The sequence below is a fragment of the Melitaea cinxia genome, chromosome 21, assembly GCF_905220565.1.
Source record: "Melitaea cinxia chromosome 21, ilMelCinx1.1, whole genome shotgun sequence".
In the NCBI taxonomy this organism is placed as follows: Eukaryota; Metazoa; Arthropoda; class Insecta; order Lepidoptera; family Nymphalidae; genus Melitaea; species Melitaea cinxia.
The window spans coordinates 1,909,304-1,931,880 of NC_059414.1; the positions used below are offsets into that span (position 1 = coordinate 1,909,304).

General features: G+C 32.4%; 1 protein-coding gene across 1 annotated transcript in view; it reads right to left on the reverse strand.

Annotated features, from left to right (window-relative positions):
- Positions 1–1,391: 1,391 nt before the first annotated feature.
- Positions 1,392–22,577, reverse strand: part of LOC123664008 (NGFI-A-binding protein homolog) — a 47,510-nt gene continuing 26,324 nt past the window's right edge. The window contains exons 2-8 of the mRNA XM_045598639.1: positions 8,982–9,083; positions 6,160–6,917; positions 5,473–5,600; positions 5,076–5,148; positions 3,322–3,383; positions 2,953–3,028; positions 1,392–1,870 (exon numbers count right to left, since the gene is read on the reverse strand). Coding sequence (XP_045454595.1) covers positions 1,760–1,870; positions 2,953–3,028; positions 3,322–3,383; positions 5,076–5,148; positions 5,473–5,600; positions 6,160–6,917; positions 8,982–9,083 — 1,310 coding nt within the window. The 3' untranslated portion in view covers positions 1,392–1,759. The remainder of the gene's footprint in view (positions 1,871–2,952; positions 3,029–3,321; positions 3,384–5,075; positions 5,149–5,472; positions 5,601–6,159; positions 6,918–8,981; positions 9,084–22,577) is intronic.

A 22,577-nucleotide genomic window follows, 5' to 3' on the forward strand; every position in this document is an offset into this window, starting at 1 on the left:
CAAAAAACAATCAATTGTATAAGCATTATTACGGGCAATGCAAAAAGTAATTTTAAATAGGGTTACATGAAAAGCACCAGACTTCGATAAAAAAAGCATAGCAATTTATTTATATTTAGATATATATATATATATATATATAGATAATAAGCTAATAATAATATTGATCGAGTGATCAAAGCAACTGACTGCTACGTTAGAATGATTAGTTCCCCAATTATAACATTTGTATGAGTCATACATTGTCGTTTGAAATACACAGGCCGAAGACAGGCAGCAGCGTCTTCGGTGCGACAAAGCCAGCCCTGCGGTCACCGACCCGCCTGCCCAGCGTGGTGACTATGGGCAACACACATGAGTTCGCGCCGTTTTTTGGCGTGAACTGGTTGAGGCCTATGTCCGGCAGTGGACTACGATAGGCTGAAGTGATGATAATAATGATGATGAGTAATACAAATGTTTTTCATGGTATGGCTGTTTGTGTTTGTTTTGTATGTTCTCAGATTCCTGATACAGATTGTCATATTACTGGAGTGCTTGAGGCTAAGGCATTTATTTATAAGAAATGTTATTTTTTGAACTCGTTAATATCTTATCTGTTATACATTTGAAGATTTTGTGTACATGCCAACGCTTGTCTTGTCTATTTTCAAAGTAGAATAGACAAACCATGTCTATAATTAAAATAAGAAACATGGCAATAACTTATCAAAGTTATTTAGGCATATCAATTAATAATTGTATTTACAGTAATCATATATAATCTGTGCCGATAATTTTTGAAACCAAAAAATTTTTATAGTAGATCCAACAAACCAATTGTAAAAGAAAGAAAAAATAAATAAAATTAAAATTGTAAAAGAAAGAGAATACAACGCAAATGAAAGGAAAAATAAATTACAGCCGATCTAAGGTCGGGAAGTGGTAGGGAAGGGTGGTTTAAGGGTAAAAAACGGTTTATCTCAATTTCCAGCTAAACTACCAGGCCTATGGAAAAAAGTTAAATGGCAAAGTTGTAGGTAATAAAAAGATTTACTTTAAAACAACTTTTGTATTCACACTTTTTTCACATAACCTCAAAATTCATGTGAAAAATTCAAAAAACCAAATTTTGCTTTTTTATTTTTATCTTATAAATTTTTTTTACGCACTTTTTAATGAAAACTTACCTTTTTATGTCACACACTGTAATTTTTTTGATTATTATTTTTTCACCTGCTTTTGACCTCAATATCGAAAATGCACCCGAATTTTCCATCGAAAATTCTCACGTCAAATTATCAGCTTTTTAAAAAAATGGGTGAAATTTTTGGTTTGTTGAAATCTCTACTTTCTGATGGTGTATAAACAAAAAATATATATATTACTATGGTAAATGTAGATAATAGATAAAAACTTCCCGACCTCAGTTCGCCCGTAATTTATTTTTCCTTTCATTTTCGTTGTATTCTCTTTCTTTTCTAATGGATTTCATCCTACTATATGTTTTTTCTCTTTTTACCATTTTAAAAGAACTGGTCTAATAACAATGATATCGATCTTGTATTTTATTTACCTTGGTATGTTGGCCATAGTTTATGTTCGTTATACCTACTGGTTACGCTATTTTTGTTGAGTATCGCCAATGCGATCGTAGCAGCCACGTGGCTCATACATTCATGTCGGCTAAGTTGGCCAGGACTGCAGCAGCAATGTCGGCCAGGACCGCTGGAGTGATCGTGTGGTGGCGTGAGTGGTGGTGGTGGGTGGTGTGCGGTGGTCAGTTGGAGTGGTTGCGCGCGGGGTGCGGCGGCTGCAGCGCGGGGTTGGCGACGGCGATGATGCTGTCGCCGCGCGCCGCCACCACCTGCGGCCGCTCCTCCGACTCCTGCTGGGGGGAGGGGCTGTTACTATCCTACATACTTACTTACAGGGATACAGGACGGTTGTTATACACCTGATACTCATAGTAGGGAATATATGCGCCAACTCGCATGGGAGCAGCGTGGTGGATCGCTCTGATCCTTCTCCTACATGGGAAAAGAGGCTTATTCCTAGCAGTGGGATACTACTGACTGAAGTGCGACGGAAACCTAAGACCACCTCGTCTCCCACCAAGCGTGGTATTGTTGAAACTCTTTTTCTCTGTCTCTCTTTCTATCTCCCACCTTTGGAATATTACTGCCTAAAGTGCCACGGAAACCTAAGACCACCTCCTCTCCCACCAAGCGTGGTATTGTCGAAACTCTTTTTCTCTGTCTCTCTTTCTATCTCCCACCTTTGGAATAATAAGTTATAAAAAGGCTACGAGTAATAATATCTATACCAATAGACTATTTAATATATTATTATATTGAAGGATATATTTTTAACGTTTGCGTTATTTAAAAGAAAACAACACAGACGAAATCACTGATACAGGCAATTACAAATATTCTTTAAAAAATATCTTAAAATCATTAGCATACGACTACTAAATATAGATTTTTTCACACTTACTTGTAAAAAGAATCATTCATATAAGAACTACCACTTTGGTAGTATTTGACGTGTTGGTGAACGATTCTACGTACGCATAATATTGTCGATGTATTTTTCCATTTTGATTAGTATTCTAATAAGATTATCAATTATTAGGTTCTCATAGGTGACGCTAACAAGAATTACAAATAGCTAACTATGACTATGTTTGATGACTTTGTCTTAGATTCTAATTTCGAAGAATATGTGTACCAAACAGTGCGTAATCTTTTCTGGATCTCAGATCTCCAACTACGCATTTAAAATTTCAATTTCAGACTGATTTACTTAAAAAAAGAGATACGTTCATAGTGAAAGAACATAAATCCATTTTTAGGAATTCACATTTGGAAGAGGAAGTAGAAAAAGGACTAGTAGAATCACTTGTAGGAAGCAGAATTAAGGTCAATTGGAGTTTATTTGAAGATTTAACAGCTCAATATTAGAACTTACAGGTGGTGGAGTACTGGTGCTGGAATATGAACACCTGGAATCAGCATCGTCACTCTCAGTCTTCATCCCCCACCAGCTGGAAAAATAAGAATAATGTATTATAGTAAATAAACATGCTCAACGGCCCGCAGTATAATTTGTTACTGTATTGTTGGCACGGAAACAAATGCAACATAAGGATAAACGCCTAAACCACGATAAAAATTGTATGGCTTATAAATAAATGTTTGTTGTGACCGTATGAATCATAATCGAAAGTAAAAAAAGAAGAAAAAGAAGAATTAAAAATGATATAGGACTAAATTTTTTGGCCCTTATTAATTTAGGAATAGATTTATTTGAGAAAATTATATATTATCTGAATTCAACCTGTGGTTTGAGCTTCTAGCCGTATCCGGACTGGCTCTGACTCCGTTGCCGTCGTCTCCGTCCTAATTAGAATAAAAAGCTATTTCAGTCATTCTTTTTCTTTACATCGAATCATTAATTAAATCAAAGTTGAAATAAAAATCTTTTGTCGAAATTTGTTTGGTGGCGAGACTTGACTAGAATAATCTCTGGCAAAGTCATGACTATGATATTTTTTCCAAATCCATTAGAAGTACCAAATTAGTTTGTTCTCGAAAAAAAAAAGCTAAAAGGGGAATGCCCATGCGTGGTTTCCTCATTCCATGTCGTTGTGCCTAAATTTAATATTAAAAACTAAGTTTTTAATTTACACTAGCCATTGTAAAATACTTAGCCATAACTTCATCGGATAAGAATCCACATATTAAGCAGTGAGTTATTCATTTCCGTTTAGCTCGCAATTCCCAAGTATTTTTTGTTATTGACATTTGAATCCTCAGTATTGCCATTTTCGTTTATTTTTTCGTTTATTATTTGCCATTTCGTAGTATTAGTTCAGTTTCATACTACCAAAATCCGATTAGAAGTATCATTTACATGTGCGAAAATATACAAATAAAGCGACAAAATGCCTTGATCAAACTGGTTGCAACATTATAGTGAAACAACTTTTTCAACTCCTCCTCCTCCGTGACCATGGTTGCTGTAAAGTATTCGAAACGTCGGGCATCTAAAAAACTTAACAAACCGCAATAAAACCCGAAAAATTTGTTTCATTATTATGAGTGAAATTCGCGTGCACATTATATAGGTTGCAGCATTTTTTGAAAATCAAAACGCACAAGTCGTGTATTACGTTCCGTTGCAATGGAAGAACTCTGTCTATCAGTATCTCTGCGATAGAAGCAAGTAAGGTTTTAATGTTTCGACGGAACGCTAAGCTCGCAGCCAGTTTGATTATGGCATCATTTCCTTCTAAAATGACTAGACAAGCAAAAAAAAGCAGTTAGAATAATTTTATTGTGCATATTGCGTACTAATTAAATATATACTCAAGTTTATATACTTACCGCAACTGAAATAATAAAAAAATAAAAGTTAGTGAGAAAAATGAAAATTATACAAAGAGAAATTTTACCAAAGCTTTCGACGTTGTCATGCTTACTTTTACCGGGAATAAAAAAGCAAAAGAAATTGAATTGACAAATAATTTATGATAAGCAAAAGTAAATTGTTTTTCATCTATACTGTTAGTATTTATATTTATGTAAAACTTTTACTTCTTACATATCAATAAAATTAGTATTTACAGGAGTAGTGTTACTACTTGGTAAATTTTTAGGTCCATAATTATAAATTTTGTTTAATTTTGAACAATGTACATTTTAATATATTACTCTATAATATTTTTTACAATATCTATACAATAAAAAAAAAATAGATTAGAATAGGAAATATTTTTAATATTTCATTCACTAAGTTATGATAAACTTCTTAGAAGTCAACTTTAAATGATCATTAAGTATTCTGCTCTTGAAATTTTTCTTTTAGATCAAAATAATGTAATCTTATCAAAATTAGATCCTTTTGAAGTATTATGATCTCAAAATTTCCTATAAATTAGGTATTTTTTTGTCACGATTATTGTTAATTTTGTCATGCTAAAAAAAATACTGTTTTTGAATACTTTTTCCCATTTGTTAAACAGTTAGTATTTAATGTGCTATATCTATTGTTAGACTGTGTTATTTGGTGAGGTCTATCTGACTGACGACCTGCCGCGGTCGTTTACTGGGCGTCTCGTCGTCGTCGCGTTCGCGGTCTTCGGCCGCAGCGGTGGGCGGTAAACTGGAATTATTTATTTTTATTTTAAATATTAAAATTAATATCCGGAAATCATATTTTAATAGAAATCCGAAAGAAGTAAGTCGTCATATTTTATCCATTCAATTCCCAATTTCTGATCAATAGAGATTTCAGTTATAACGAGTTATCTATCAATCATTATTATTATTTTTCATTAAAGATTACCACCAATTTTTTCTTCCATACATGTGTTAAAATATTTAAAAAATATATCCATAACTAAATGACATCACAAGCTAATTTTCATACAACGCCTTTATTAAAAAGACTTGGTGAGAAAGGAGATATTATAAAATACACGATTACCCGTGCTTAGAGTAGTGCAGTCCAGCGCGTCGGACAAGTTGCCTCGCGAGCGGGAACAGCTCGTCTCTTCTCGTGAGTAGCGCCGGAACACACCGGCACATCTGAGCCGCCGCTTCATTGACCATCACCTGGAAGTATATACGATAGGTCAGCAAACAAGCTTACGGGCTACCTGATAGTAAGCGTTTGTCGTAGCTTATAGACGCATGTAACAGCAGAAAAATCGCTAGCCAGTTGCCAATCCTACTCACATTCCTCTTCATTCCTCAGGAGCTCAGGTCGCCTCACTCACCACAGGAACACAATACAGCTTGAGTATAAATAAAAATGAATCACGGAATGTTTATCACGAATATGTATATGAGCAACTATGAAAAAAATTATTCAAATTGAATTGAATTATAATACATAAGAACAGGAATAAGTTTGTAAGAAGTTAAAAAAAGACGATATTATGTAACTCGAAGAAAAAAATATAGATGCACGAAGTTCTCCTGGTCAGGTGGTATTGTGTAAAGACTAGACGGTCATTGTGAATCTACGTCAACGTTAATATCTACTACTCTGCTATCGTAAAAATCAGTGTGATGCCTTTCTTATTAATTGAAATAACAAGTTAGAAGAACTCTCCTTTCCCAGCTGTGGGACGTTTACATATAATACAGAATAGCATGTAACTCTACTAACCTCATGTAATGTGAGTGGCTTCTCCGGCTTACGTTTGCAGTCAAACCTGCCGTATATCGCAGCGTACTTCCTTATCTCCTCCATCCTCCTCGGATCTGACTCCGGCATCATCATCACCAACTCTAAATCCTTACACATCTTCTTTTTCGTATTCTGTGGCTTTGGTTCCAATTGGGGCAGATGTTTGCTCAACTTCTCCGCTGCTGCCGCTAACTTCTGGACGTGGATATCTAAAAGTACTGGCGTCAGTTGTACTGGAGAGGTAACGGAACTAGGACTAGAGCCTGATGAGGCTGGTGGACAAGCGCTTTGAGGGGAGAAAGATCTCGCTGTAGTTGTAACTGGAGCGGCAGGCGCTGGGGAAGGGGGAAGGACAATTTTCGTAAATGTTCCTGCATGACTATGTACAGGACTTGCATTCGGGGCTGAAGCATTCGATCCACAACTATTATCAGGTGCGCCAGGGGAAGGACTGTACATTGGTCTGTTGTTCTCTGGTGAGGCCACAGTTCTAGGTAAATTTGGAATCGCAGGAGGAATATTTAGGAGTCTTTGGCTGCATTGCATGAAGGGATTCTCGGTGGGACATAGGTTTGGGACGATGGGTATCTGAAAAAGAGCTGGGTTGTTAACCCATTCTTGTAGTGCTTTTTGAAGTCTCCTCACGTGGAGCGGCTTCGAGGCCATGCCGACTAGTGCCATTATTTCTAGAAACTCCTCCTCTCCAGCATCACACAACTGCTGAACATCATCACCACCTAAAATATGTATACAGTATATTAAAATACTTGATAATACTAATTCTGTTTGACCTTAAGATTTAGTGCCTCATTAAATCTTAATAACTAAATAACGCTAAATATTCATGCATAAACAGTTTTCGGAAATCCACTTAAAACTTGGTATGTATATTTTTTTTTTGTTTATAAGCATCGAATACAAATTAATTTCTTGTAGCAATTTTTTACTATATAATAAGTGGGAACAACAAAAATTGTACCAGATAAAAAACCTTACAAGACACATACATTAACATGCATCTAGTAAGTCGAGTTCATTCCGCTATTATTGTTCGCGGCAAAAACGTGTGATTCTTAAAAAAAAGTCCAGCTCACAGTCTTAATTTAGGCGAATATGCAAATGTCTACGTGACCATTTTGCGAAGGGGCTTCGAGGAAAAAAACAAAAGGGGCCAAGGAGCGGACGAACCCTTCCTCGCAGTGGATAATTGCCAGAATTAAAAAGTAAAAATAGAAAAAAAATAATTTGCATACGATGTCTGCGTTCCTTTTTTCGCGTATGGAAATTTACTTTTTTTGCGTCTTTCTTAATCTGCTATGATGAGAAATTATTTTTTTTAAAGTTCCTTACTTTTTTTCAGTTTAAAAATTACTCTTCCATTTGAATGATTAAACAAATAGTAAACAGGAATTACTATAGAAAATCGAAGTTAATTGTAATTTTAACTAATTACTGTATACTTAAATAGTATTAAAATTTAATTATTATTATTATTTTTTTGTAAAATACTTTTAAAATATAAACATGTTTGAGAAAAAATAATTGTTATTAAACCTTTTTATCGAAATCATTAAAAAAAATCTTGATACGAATGAGATTTTTTACGAATATAATAATTTGATTGATAAGAAATGAATTTAATAAGATTTAAATTTTGTTAAATATTGAAATTAACGACCAAATTATTTACAGATAAATTAAAATGAGTGGGAGGGGAGTTATTAGATTATTTTCAAACATTTTATGTGTTATGATAAAATCATACAAAATTATAACAAAAATTGTCAAATTTGAAAGGTTTTTTAGTTATGTTGTTACATATAGGCTCAGCATATAGGGTTAAGATTAACCTAATAACGCCTAAAACGCGTCTTATTTTTAAAATTATTCTATTTTGAATATGCGTTTAACTTCTTCTTCTTTATTATATTTAAAATATATTTTAGTAGGTACGATTTTTTTTAAATATTATATTACATTTGTGCTATTTATCAAAACTAGAAATATGTATATGATGGTGTGCGAGTATGTTAAAGTTATTTATTTATTTTTAACTGACTACGACGAAACGGGGAGATTCTCAATTCAGCCGTAGTTTGTTATGTTATCTCATAACTTTTTACTGGGTATATTGATTCTGACGATTCTTTTTTTATTTATGGCTCATGCTTATGGTGTCTGATCAAGATCTGACGAGTACTCTTCAAGTAATCCCTAATAATGCGTATTTAGTTGACTAGTTTCAACTACCTTCCTTGTATTACTTGTCAGTGTAAATATAATTCAGTTTTTTTTTCTTTTATATAGAGATGAGAATTTAACAAACAGACAGATATAGTTGTTTATATAAACTAGCGACCCGCCCCGGCTTCGCACGGGTGCAATGCTGATACTAAATATACTGCAGAATGTCTTTATTTATAGTGTTAAACTAGCTTATAGCATGATTGTTAACATAATAACAACAACATTCAAATATGCGTCGTTAGATTACGCGTTGTTACAGAATGCGTTGAAGAAATAAAGGTTCACTGCTCGTTCCCCGTAGGTGAAAGCGTGATAATATGTATCCTATATGTTGACCCGACTTCTTAATAATATTTGTGGCAAATTTGAAGTAAATCCATGCGGTACTTTTTGAGTTTATCCTGGACATACACACAGACAAACAGACAAAAATTCTAAAAACCATATTTTTGTCTTCGGTGTCGATTGTAGATTACACTCCAAGTATTCTTTAAAAAAAATTCAATGTACAGTTTTGACTTTCCTACCATTTTATTATATGTATAGATACTAACCCATTTCGAGCAGCGTGTCGTAGTAGGCCAGAAGGCTCGCACGCTGCATTACTCTGTAGAGTTGTAACTCGGCTTCATTGGCTGGCGCTGACGTCACTACCACTAAAAAAAAATAGACTTTCAATACCTAAAGTTCGATTTTTTGCTGTATTTTAAGAGAAACGTAAGTTTTTGAATTAAAACTTCTTTACGGACGCTTGATTTCTTATAAATAATTGTAATACACAGTTACATATAAGTTTTGTTGTATGTAAAATTGTTGGTCTTGCGTACACACTTTTGGAGAACTAAAGAAATAAATAAAATTAATATTTATTAATAATATTTATTTAAGACATTAACAATCCATTTATTACTTACAAGGAACCTTACAACTATGTTAGTATTACCTATACTAGAAAAACAAAAAAAATTGCTTTGCCTAACCTGGCCGACTAACACGTTAACACGTTACCTTTTTCTCATGACGACGATTAAAAAGAGTCAATCATTTTTATAATTAATTTTTATAATTGGTTGCATATAAGGGTACTGTCCATCCGATGGTAGGCGATTATCGTATGCTATGGACACATGCAACACCAGAAGCATCTTAAGCGCGTTGTCGACGCTACCCCTAACGTAAACACAGCGCATCCCCGAGAAATACTACTTGAGAAGTGTATTGTTGGCCTATGGCAGGTGTTCCAGATGTCCCTGTATTACTAGTAAGCTCTAGAATAATATACGTATGATGTAGGGCTTTAATAATATATGTTCAATTTCAGCATTTGTAAACTATGAATGGCCAATAAAAAGGTTTTCTTTCTTTCTTTTGTTATAGATAAAGTTTATGCTTAATAGAACATTACGAACTGTTTCTCTTCAATTAATAATCTACAACTTTTAGATTCATATTTGCGAATAAAGATATCTTATAAATATAGTGGAATTCGATGGTAAAAATAATAATATACCATAAACTTTAATCCGTTGAATACCGACATCTACCATATAGCGTTATCAACCAGCGAAACAGGCCTTAATCCACGACTTATTGCAACGTAATTGTTTTTAATATAGTACAATATAATAAAATGAAAACTCAGAGACCTAAACAAATACATTTTTCAACTTAAATATACCTAACTATATTGTTTTTCCTCTCCTAAACTAACCTGTATCGAATGTCATACATATTACTCGTTTAGTAAATAATCTATACTAATATTACAAATATTTGATTTTTGTTTATTTGTGTATTTGTTTGTTTGTAACCTAATTGATAAACTTAAAAAACACTCGGCAGCTTTTAAAAATCTTTCACTGGTAGATCGTGAACGTAGAACTGGTAATACGTTATACTGAGCCTGCACACAATATAGCCTAAATTTTAACGAGAGGAAACGGAAGTGCCAAAATCGCGCAATCGACGGGCGGAAAGCTATAGTAGGTGTACAATATAGGTAATACAAAATACGTATAATTGTCTAATATTTAACATAATTAAATCATTATAAATTTCTCAAAACTGCTAAACTGTCGATCAATAATCGGAAACATTTAACTAAATTTAACAAAACCAGACAGTGCGTGCTTGTAATATCCCAAATCGCGTGTCGAGACGTCCACAAAAAACAACCCTACATCAATACACCCCAGCTATTACCGAAAGAATCGCTTCCAACCGTTACCGGACGAAAAGATGAATAAAAATTTCTATATAAAAGGGTTCCTTTGTTAACCGAACGAGTTGTGGGCCAATGCTGTCGTTGCGCGGGAAAAATATCGATCTACAGTTGCCACATAGAAAAAATAGTTGCCACCCTTAGTACACTATTGGTTTTATGGTTGTGAAAAAATCGTGGGGTGGGTTCAAACTCCACCCCAGGCAGGTAGATTTTAAAAAAATGTAACACCAAGTTTATATGTATATATGTATATTTTTTTCTACGTAAGTTTTGGGTTGTAATACGTTTTCTGTGGTGTATGTTTTGACTAGTTTTTGTTTAGATTATATATTTAGTAAATATTTTAATGTAGATGTATTTAACGTTATATTTATATTTAGCTGAATTATAATATATATATATCAATATTACTTACAATTTCTTTACTTATAATACTTATAACTTATTTTTTTATATTTTGCTGCTAAATTTCAAAGTTAAACAAGAAATAATTTGAATAAGGTTAAAAATATTTAAGACGAAAACCAAGATTTATTTTAAAAACCAAATGATATTAATTTTAACCAATGTTATTTTATTTCGATTAAAAAATTTTTTTTTTCGGTACTATGAGATATAAATATAATTCATTTAACACAGGCAACATTTTTTTTTAATCGAATCCCATTTAACCCTTATCTTAAACTGAAAAAAAAAATTCAAATTAAAAAATAATAATAACAGCAAGAATATTCACACACTTAAAAAACTTGATTGTTAATAGTTTTTATAAGATCATTCTTGAACTTTCTCAAATGAAAAAAGTCTTCTCACTGTAGTGTCCAAAAAACGTATTTGCATAATCTTTATGCGTATAAAAAATCGCCACTAACGTAGTATGCAAATTTCGCACCAAGCGAAGGGGTTGAAGCGGCCATGTGGCTTGTCTATTGTTTTTTTTTTAATCTTTTTTTTAATTGGTCACGTTTTTCGTTTGAGTAATATAAATTGTACTTCTTTAATTTTATTCTAGTCCCACGATTCTCTGTAGTTTTTAGACTATTTTTTATCTTGAGAATATTTTTGATTATTTTTGCGAGGAGTTTTTTTTTTTCATTTATCATGATCATGATTTTTTAATTGTGTTGGGACAAATAAAAACGTTTTAATAAATTTCTGAAACGACAAAGTTGGTGAATTTATTTTATTTATTTATTAAAACATTATTGCACACAAAAAGAAAGATACAATTTAGAAACATTTGACATCACTGATTTTTATATTATATTTAAATATGCCTTTTTCATATGATAATTTTATCTTTTTTTTTTAATTTTAATATTTTTATTTATAGTCGTTAGTTTTATTTATATTATAGATTTTGTTATTAAAAATGAAATTATAATTTTTACGAAATTGAACTCACTTTACAGATAAATATCTGTAAATTATGTATTTGAATTATTTCAGAAATTAAAATTTTAACGTTAGTTTGTTTGAATGCGATAATCCCAGGAAATACTAGTTCGAATTGAAAAATCATTTTTGTGTTTGATCTTCAATACACGGCTACATACATACATTGTGTATACATATTTTAGTACCTACGCTTTTTTCGTCCAATCAACGCAGGTGAAACTGCGGGGGAAAACTAGTTAGTATTATAATTCTGATGACTCGCTATAACACAGCAATAGTAGTACGTACCTACTTATAAAGCTAATGACTAATAAATGTAATTTTTTGAAACTTCAACCTTTTAATAATTTTATTATTAAATATTATTATTCATTTGTTTTTCGGTATAGTGTCTTATTTATTATGAAAACATCCCAAATCAATATTTTTTTATTGATTGATTGTCACATGACATTATTTTAAAATTGCCATTTAAATTTAATAATTAATTTAAAATAAGTTACCGTTTGAGCACAAATAGTAATAAAAAAGTTCTTTATTTTTATAACAGGCAAAACAAAGTTCATTGCAAAACTATTTCCAAAAAAATGCACTCATTAACTCGCTCCGTAAATGTAAATTAATGTCAGGTGTTGCTATATTTTTCTTTAACGTGTACTTTTTTTACGATAATTCAGTTTTTACCAATGAAACTATTTTACAATTTCAACACCTTTCGATATAATTTAATCTAATATTAAGACTTTTTACTAAGCAACTTCAAAGATTATTATTATTACTTTTTATTATTTATTCTTTTTGTTTTATATGTGTTTACCTTGTAACTTTTTATTGGGTGGATAGATTTGTATGTCTTTTGTAATTGAAATCTGGTGCTGGTGATACCATTTAAATTTGATCAGTACTTTTTTAAATATTATATTACACGATCGATCGTACACGAGTACTTTTTGAGTTATTCGCAATAATAGGTATTTATTTGACTTTTTTTCATACGTTGTATTACTTGTCGATGTAATTGAATTTCTTTTTCATTTGCAAGCAAACATAATTATTATATATATAAAAATGGCGTATTAATTTTGAATTTATAATTAAAAGATGCAGATATAAGACGGCTTCATGAATATTAAACGTAAATTAAATATGCGTAGACAGGGATAAAGCTATGCGTTGTCATCCATCTGTCTACCGCTCCTTACCTATGACGATCATTTTTACATTTTTAGATTCGCGATCATGCATATCATGAAAAGTTATGGAGTTATATAAAAACAATTGTGTTTGTTCGGAAACAAAAAAAAAACAACTTCAATTAACATCGACAAGTACAGTACAATACACATCATTAGGGATAACTCATACACTTCTTGACGTGACAACGTCTAATAAATCGATAAACGCACACGGCATTCACGAAAAAGAATGACTCATTGCTCATTGTCCGTTACGCTCAGTGACCACATCACTCGATTGGCCTATATGTCCGAGGAGATGTTTTGTTATGACGTTGTCACGTTAACTAACCTCCGTAAACCATTTTTACAGACAACCGATTTTTTTTTTGTGTAGGTCGGTAAACAAACCTACGGCTCACCTGATGGCAAGCGATTACCGTAGCTAATAGAAGCCTGCAACACCAGGAGCATCGCAAACTCGTTGCCGATCCTCTCCCCAATACCCCCAGAAGCTCTGGTCACCTTATTCACCAAGAGACCACAACGCGGTTTGAAAACAGTACTATTTCGTTGTGATCTTCTGTAATGTCGAGGTACCCCAGTCGGGCTGCTCCATATTTATAACTACTCATCAGCCTCGCTCAACTTTAAACAAGATAGATCCTGCTGTGACATCAGAATAAAACACAAACCTCCCCTTAAAATAACTCTGTCAATCATAATAGAATTAGCTATCACGATTCAGCCAATAACATCCCACTGCTGAACTAGGTCGGCAAACAAGCGTACGACTCACCTGATGGTAAGCGATTATCGTAGTCTATAGGCACCTGCAACATCAGAAGCATCGCCAGCATGCTGCCGACCCTACATTATTCACACCAGTAGCTTTGATCACGCTATTTATCACAAGGACGCTACACTGCTTGAAAGCAGCTGTGATCTTCTGTAAGTTCGAGGTACTTCCCCAGTCGAATTGCTCCAGATTTTAAAATGGGCCGTAATACGACGTAGGTATTCGAATAAATAATCAATTAAATACGCATTATTAGAGATAACTCAACAAATCAATAAAAGCACTCATCAGGTCTCGATCATATATGCACACTACATGAAAAATACTAGTATTCAATTGAAAAAAAAGTTATCAAAATCGGTACACTAAGTAAAAAGTTATGCGGCAATACAGATCAAAAATACAGTCGAATCGAGGACCTCCTCTTTTCTTTAAAGTTGGGTTATCAAGTCACACAGTCACAGTCACAGTCAAGAGAAGAGTAGTCATTGAGGTAAGGCACAGCAGGAAGCGGGGCGAGGTAGCGAATGCTAGCGCGACCCCATCTCGCCCCACCCAGGCTGACGACTGCTCACACGTGGTGGTTTTTTAGTCAGTATGAATCTGACGTGAATCCGAAGCGGGGGTGCCAGTTTGTATCCATGATGGATTTTCCCCGAGTAAAAAAAATAGGACACAACAGAAAATATCTTACTTAAAACCTGAAGCAGCCCGACTCGAGAAGTATCGAGTTTTGTCATAATAAATAAAAAACACTAATCCTCAAGTAGACAGAGTGGTGAGCACGACGCCGGTAACGGGAAAAGGGAAAAAGTTGATCAGAAAATAAGATTTATTCCAAAAACCGCAGCATATCATAGTAAAAATTTACCAACCGTCAATCATGTTGACGTTGTTTCAAAATTAAACCGTCATAATATATATAATTTTAATAATTAATTAATTTACAGAAGCTAAGCCATAAATATACACCATAAAACAAAAAATAAAACAAAACCAATAATAAATTATTTAGTTGTGTATGCTGATAGAGTAAGCAATTATCTATAAAATGATATATAATTTATGAGATCTTCCCTTTTTAGGTTCTTCTAAAAAGGGAAGCAAAGATCTTAACCTTAGCGTATATGATATGATGATATATAATCATTAAATGAAAATTATGAATAGTTTTTGAACTACACTCGAATATTTTACTAAAAAAAAAAAACAATCAAACAAAACGAACTTCAAAACAGGTCATACATATTAAAAAACAGTTACAGACAAAAAAAAACACGTATAATTAGCTATTTCGTTACCGCAGAGCATAAACACGTGCAATCATCGTGCGAAAAATACGCCTAATACGAAATACGATAGTAATTAGTACCTGAGACCCTCAATACCCGCCAATTTGAATAAACCGTATAATACAATTTCTTTGATAAACAAAAACGCGCCATTGTCACGTTCGAAATTTGAATAACTCGCGCAAAGACGAAACAAACCGTTCCCAGAGTAAAAAAGGCGCTAATGACAGATAGACAAAGATGGTGGGATGTGCGCGCGCATCCGATTAGCTATTTTTTCGCTGTGATTGATATGCGCAATGGCATCTTTTGGTATGAATATTAATAGAATGAATGTCGCTAACGACTTTTTTTTTAAATATTGTACTTGCTTTCCGTGCGAAGATCGTGTCTCGGAATGTTAGACTGTGTTTTAGTTCCTTTTTTTTTTGTTTTTTTTTTTTTTTGTCGGTCACAATAGTGATGGATTGCTTAAAAATTTTAAACCTGCTATAAGTTACAATAAGCTTTGTAAAGACTTGAAGTTAGTTCTTAATACAAAGTAGAATGTCAAATCACATGAAAAGTATATAGATTATTCTAGAATGGTACCGAGTTGTAAAATCGTAATTAACAACTAAATTTAATTATTTTCATATGAAAATGAAATGAGATTGAGTCGCGGAGTCACTTGCATTTTCGATTATTGATAAATTAGTTGCTTTTGCCTTACACAACTCGATCTCTCTTAGGTTTTTAGAACTTTAACAGAACGTAAAATCATTCAATGACTTCTCCTTTCCCATAGGATGATAAGACTTTCTATTAGGTGCCCAGAAACATACACTAAACATAGTAATACCCAGAATAAGCCAACTATCTACATGGCTAACCAATATTTGTGATAAAGGTTATCGAATCTGCAATTGCCAGCGCAACAGATAGTAACTCTTATTACTAAAACATCGTCTTTAGTAAATGAATTAATTTAAAAATCAGTCTCATTCCTTTTTAAAGTCAGTAAAAACTTAAAATAAAAGGACATTATCTCTTGCGTAGTAAACTTTTTTAAAGCTCAAAAACCAAAAAGTAGATTATTAACCTCATCACAAGTGGACTTCCGTCGATTTTTTTACCAAAGACAATGACTCTTCGATTTACATACGCGATTGAAGAAAAAGTTTAAAAAAAAGAATTTTTTATCTATGGAAAGTGATCAGGCAGGTGGATATAGTTTTTCTAGTAATTAATCTCGGCTGCATCTGTTCTAAATTATAAAACCTCAATATGAAGGGTTAATCAAATATAATAAAGTAATTTTAACGTTTGACGGCGTTTTGACGGACATCTGTAACTGTACGCAGGTTGTAATTTTGTTTGGGAAACTTTCCTGTTTTATCTGTGGGTATTTTTAAAAGTGTTTTTTATCATTTGAATTGATATAAGATTTAATGATGAGTAATATTTTTTTTAAATTTTATTCTACACAAACTTTGTACTTACAATAATTATTGTGATCAATAAATAATTGATTTTTAGAAGCTATGCACGTACATTTCGGCAATACATTTTTTTATAAAAAAGGTTATGAAAAATAATTAAAAATTTTAATAATTAAGTTTTATTTCTGATATTAAATATGAACTGTATCAACGAATGACCTCTAAGGTCAGAGGGACAAAAACTATCCGACCTATATTGGTTCTTGTCCCCCAAATTCACTTCCCTTTTTATCGTTAGGGCTGTCGTATTAGGGTTGTTGCTTGTTTAGATATTTTAAAAACATTTTAAGAATTTTATATTAATAATAGAAACTAATTTTAATATAAATGTATCTTTTAAAGTAATTCTAAATAATTCTAATGGAAGCGGAAATTGCGTAGTTTCTAGTCAAATATGATTAGAAATAATGTATTAATTTAATTTAAAAAAAAAAACCTTTGTATGAATTGGATAATATTTTTTTTGACATTTTTGGAATTTTTTGAAAAATAATTGTTAGTTACATTTTTATAACACAATAACTTATGTAAATATATTGTTTTCAATAAACTAACGAAATTGTAAGAATTCGAAATTAATAAAACTACCATCATTAATATTTTCAAACTTAAGAAATTTAAATAGAAATACCACAATAACTTAAAATTTATTTCTTCTATTTTATTTGTGTAAATTATAATTCTATCAACCCTAACCAAATCCGTAAGTTCATCCCGAGCTTTCGACAAAAAACAAACGCTATTGTTCGCCGACTCTCTCAGGCTATCTTTGATAGAGAGAGATATTTAGATGGCCTAGGATTAATATGCACAGAAATGAAATGTAATAATCCCTATTCCTATATTAAATAACTTCGTTCGTTAAATTCGTTTTGCTTACTAAATGTTAAACATGTGTTTCTAATTTTGCTGATGTGGTTTTTGGATTTTTTTATACAACTAGGTCGGCTAAAAGCGAAGGGCTCACTTGTGGTAAGCGATTACCTTAGCCTATAGACGCTTGCAACAGTGGAACAATAAAAGCATCGCAGCGTGTTGCCGACCCTATCCCCAATCTTCCAGGAGCTATAGGTGTTATATGATTCCATAAAATTGACAATTTTAAAACGTCTATTTAGATGTAGGAACTGGTTAATAATCTGTCCGTGTCTATAGTTTGTCTGCGATGGACTCCTACCACCATCCGTGTGCAGTTTGTTCCAACTTGAAAGATAGGCTATATTTTATTTAGATATGTATAATTATTATATAAAAGAAAATAATTAGGCAGTACGAAGTTCGCCAGGTCGGCTAGTAATTTATTATATAAATAAAAATTAGTCCCTAAATGTGTTGCTAAGTGCATGATGAAGTGCATGATGAATTGAGAATGGCTGGACCAAGACAACAATTATTTTTATTTTTTTGTAAACAAAATTTTACAACATTATACTTTATAGGTTCTTATGAATAAAAAAATAGAAAACGTACGATTATTATTTAAGTTTCACGTGTTTGATAGTACAGCGTCCGTCGAGTCAGCTAGTTTATATAAAAAACAATCACGGAAATTATAATAATTTAAAGTAACAAATTTAAAATATATTTACATGGTGGTCAAAAGTTTTTCTTTTTACTTTTTAAATAATCTGTAAAAACCTTACTTTATTAAAATTTAAAGCTATTACAAACAAGTAATCTAAGTTAAAAGTTGGTTTCAAACAAACTTAAAAAAAATAGTATTGCAATAAGGCACGGTCACCATACCGGTTTTTTTACCATTAGATAAATATCATATACCATAACTTGACCGAGTTATACTGGGTTTAAAGGCGTAATACTATAATTTATTTTACTTTGTACAAGAATATTGCAAAATGTAAGACGCCATTTTGACATTAGGGATGGCGAATAATTCTATAAAAATAAATGTATACCTACATATAAATAGTACCTACATATTTAGTTATTACGTACGAAAACTAATTGAAAATTAAATGTATTCTGTTATTTACAACTCAAATTAATAATTTATGGTCCGATTATTATTTACAACAACAAACAAACAAATGCCGTCTGACGGTAACTGTAGTCACTGATACTACCTACCCCCACAGTTAACACACCGTATCCCCTGTAGTTCTCAACCTCACTCACCACGGGAATACGGGAATACAACACTACCGGAGAACTGTGATATTTAGCCCTGATCTTCTGTAAGGTTGGGGTTCTCAGACGAGCTGTTCTAGATTTGAGTTGATAGTTGAGTAATATTTCTTGATATGACCTACCGCAATAGGCGAACATTAATATTCTAAGAGTATTTTACTTTTTATTTACAATTTCATTACCATAAAAACCGATTCTCACCGATTTATTTTAAACAAAAGTGATATTTAAAATTTAACTGTTAATCATTTGATAATGTAATTACAGATAATAAAATTGTAACACATTAATGAAACTGTTCCAAACACACACACGGTAAAAAAGTAGTCAATACATTTGAATACTTTTTTTTATTCAATTTATATAATGCGCTTTTTTAAGACACCGTGCGCGCGCTTTAATTATATTTAGTCAGACCGGTCAATTTCAATACACGTTTAGCCTTATACGATGAAATTCTATGTCTTTAGTGGTACTAAATGGGTCGGTATAAAAAGTAAATAGTTGTAAGAGTAAATTAAGTGTTTTTTCCCAACCATTGCATTCCAGGCGGGTGTTTAAGTCTGTATTGTTAGCCAATATCAGAGGAATTAAGTTTGTTTGAGCTGGTAAATAATATTGTATGTTATATGAATATATATTAAGAATACGAAACATAACATAACATAACATAACAATACACTTTATTGTACACCAAAACAGAAATAATACATATTATGAACTTAAATAGAGTATCATCAGGCACAAAGGGCGGCCTTATCGCTAAAAAGCGATCTCTTCCAGGCAACCTAGGGGCAGAGGAACATAGTCAATAATCCATCAGTAATAATCAAATATTAGTATCAGAAAAGGCATAAGTAAAAATTGTAAATAGCTACTGCAATAAGACCGCCTTATTACTATTCTTTATGATAGGTTTTTAATTTATTTTTTTTATTTCATCATCGATTATTTAAATAGATTCAATAAAGTTTTATCTATTTTACTTGTCTTTCAATTATTTTTAAACGGCATCTTTACCTCAACAGCAAGAAAGTCGGTTAAAAGGCGTAATTAATAACAAACTTTTTAACCCTCAGGCGCCACTTAGTATACACATGTTTTATTAAAGCCTTTCTAATTGATACCTTGCGGCATCAAGGTATCGCAGTTAGCACCTCAGCCATAGCTATGGTTTTTTGTTGGGGATATTATTTATAACCCCTGACCACCCCTCAGAGGCACAGCAATTGTCAGGTATAGGGTTGCGAGTTTTTTTTTTTTTTTTTTTGTATACAATTTATGAGTATTTGTCATTTTGAAATCAAACGATTTTTTTAGTAAGTTAATTTATTTAAATAATTTTTTTAATCTAAAATAGTTTTATATAATTTTAGTTAATTTGAATATAAATATAAATTATATTATAAACAATTAAATACTTAATTAATTTAAGATATTATTTTTACATATCAATTATTTTTTTATACGTAAATAATAAAAAACAACTAAAACAAATATATTCATTTTTATTTCAATTTTTAAATCTAGAGGTACTAAAATTATATATACTACTCTATGGCTCTGTCTATTAAGTAATTGTTGTTATTCAAACGAAATTTTATTTTTTAGTTACAATTTTAAATAATTTAGAATTTATTTAAATTGGTCTAAGCATCAAATTGTCTAGTTTTTTGTGTAAAAAAATAACAAGCAAACGAATATTTTAACTTATATATTTTGTTATACGAGTATTAAGATAATTATATTCATAAATAACTGATTTCTATTCACAGCGAGTAGGTAAACGAACTAATAACTAATAATACAATTTCATAAACGTACTACAGCGCAAGTAAAGCCAAACCGGTCCTCTGGCTTCAATACAAAATGCGGAAATCCCTCAGAAGCTTAGAACAGCCCTGCTATTAGCCAGCCATCTGTCAGCAGCGGAAGGGTTAGCGTCGTGAACTGTTTAACCAAATGTTTACTTTTCGTCCGCACTCGACACTGACAATATTAATATTTTAAGTTTTGAGTGTGTTTATATATATAATAACATTGTTGGTCTCGATACGCTAGATATATTCAGGAAAATTTTAACTATAGGAGTCTTTATCAGAGAGACAGATTCTAAATATAATTTTGGTTATATTCTCTATAAAAAATAATAATATATTTTTAATCTTTATTTTTTATAGAGGGTTTGTTTACAGGTTGAACATATCACCCTCATTTTTACACACTAAATCTTACACACGATGCTTAATATATATTTGTACAATTTTATACAATTGTTTTGCTCCTTCGCTAAGAGGAAAAGCAAGGATAGTATTATGAATCCCTATGTTATTACTTATTACCTTGTGTTCTGTATAAAAAACCTCTCTCTCGGCTTCAATCTGGACAAAAAATTCAGTATTATAATGTAGCATACTTATCTGGGCAAACATTGAGAATTGAGAAAGGCTAGTCTTGTAAAATACCTGTATGCTTATGTTCAAATTTATATAAGGTTTTTTTTTAAATCACTAAGTCGGCAAACAAGCGTACGGCTCACCTGATGGTAAGAGATTACCGTAGCTTATAGACGTCAGCAACACCAGAGGCATCGCAAGCGCGTTGCCGACCCAATCCAGGAGCTCTGGTCACCTTACTCACCAACAGGAACACAATACTGCTTGAAAACAGTATTATTTAGCTGTGATCTTCTGTAGTCTGTCGAGGTACTACCCCAGTCGGGCTGCTCCAGATTTTGAGCAGGAAATTCCTGCTGTGCCCTACGTTAAAGGTAGTGTGTGCCTGTGCCGAGTAAGGGCTTGGCCTCATGTCCACGGCACGGCGCCGCACGGGTCCTTTCTGTTTCTTTTTCATTTGTCGTCTTATTAAAAATAGTAGAATAACTTTTTTGCGATGGCTATCCAGACAAGTACGCCCGAGCACACAAACTGCGAAATATCAACTATCAAGTTGCGCGCGGCGCACGGTCCACAGCACCGTGCTGCGACACGGCGCCGCGCCGTGGACATGGGGCCGGGCCCTAAAGTAGCCAGAGCTTCTGGGGATGTGCCGTGATGACACCGCGGGCAGAGTTGGTAGTGCACTTGTGATGCTCCTGGTGCTGGAAAAAAACTAACTATAAAGGAAAATGAATTATCAAAAATGACAAGACGATGATAAAAATCTCTTTTATGTGACATTAGCGAAATATGTGTATCAAAATGAAACAACAAAAGTCACAATACGGAGAAATTAATTTTAATGACAAATTATGTACCAAATTATACACACGTATTTCCGCCGATCATTGTGTCGATAATTTTCTAAAATTAATTCGATACGTTGATTTTTTATATTTTATGAACAACTTAATGTATGAAAGTATGTAAGTAATTCTGGATTTTTTTACAGTTTCCTGTTGTCAAAAGTTGTTAAGTTTATCTTCATTCAAACAAAAGCACTAATCAAACATATTTTGTAAAGTGGTTTATTTTTGTGACCGATAAAATTACTATGAAACAATTTTCTAAAATTCACCCCAAGATGGAATACAATGTTCAAAAAAATTACCTTGCCTTAGACTACTTGTACTTCAGGTAAAAAAATCAGAGATTAAAATATAAGTTTCCCCACATTTACGTAACTCAAACATAA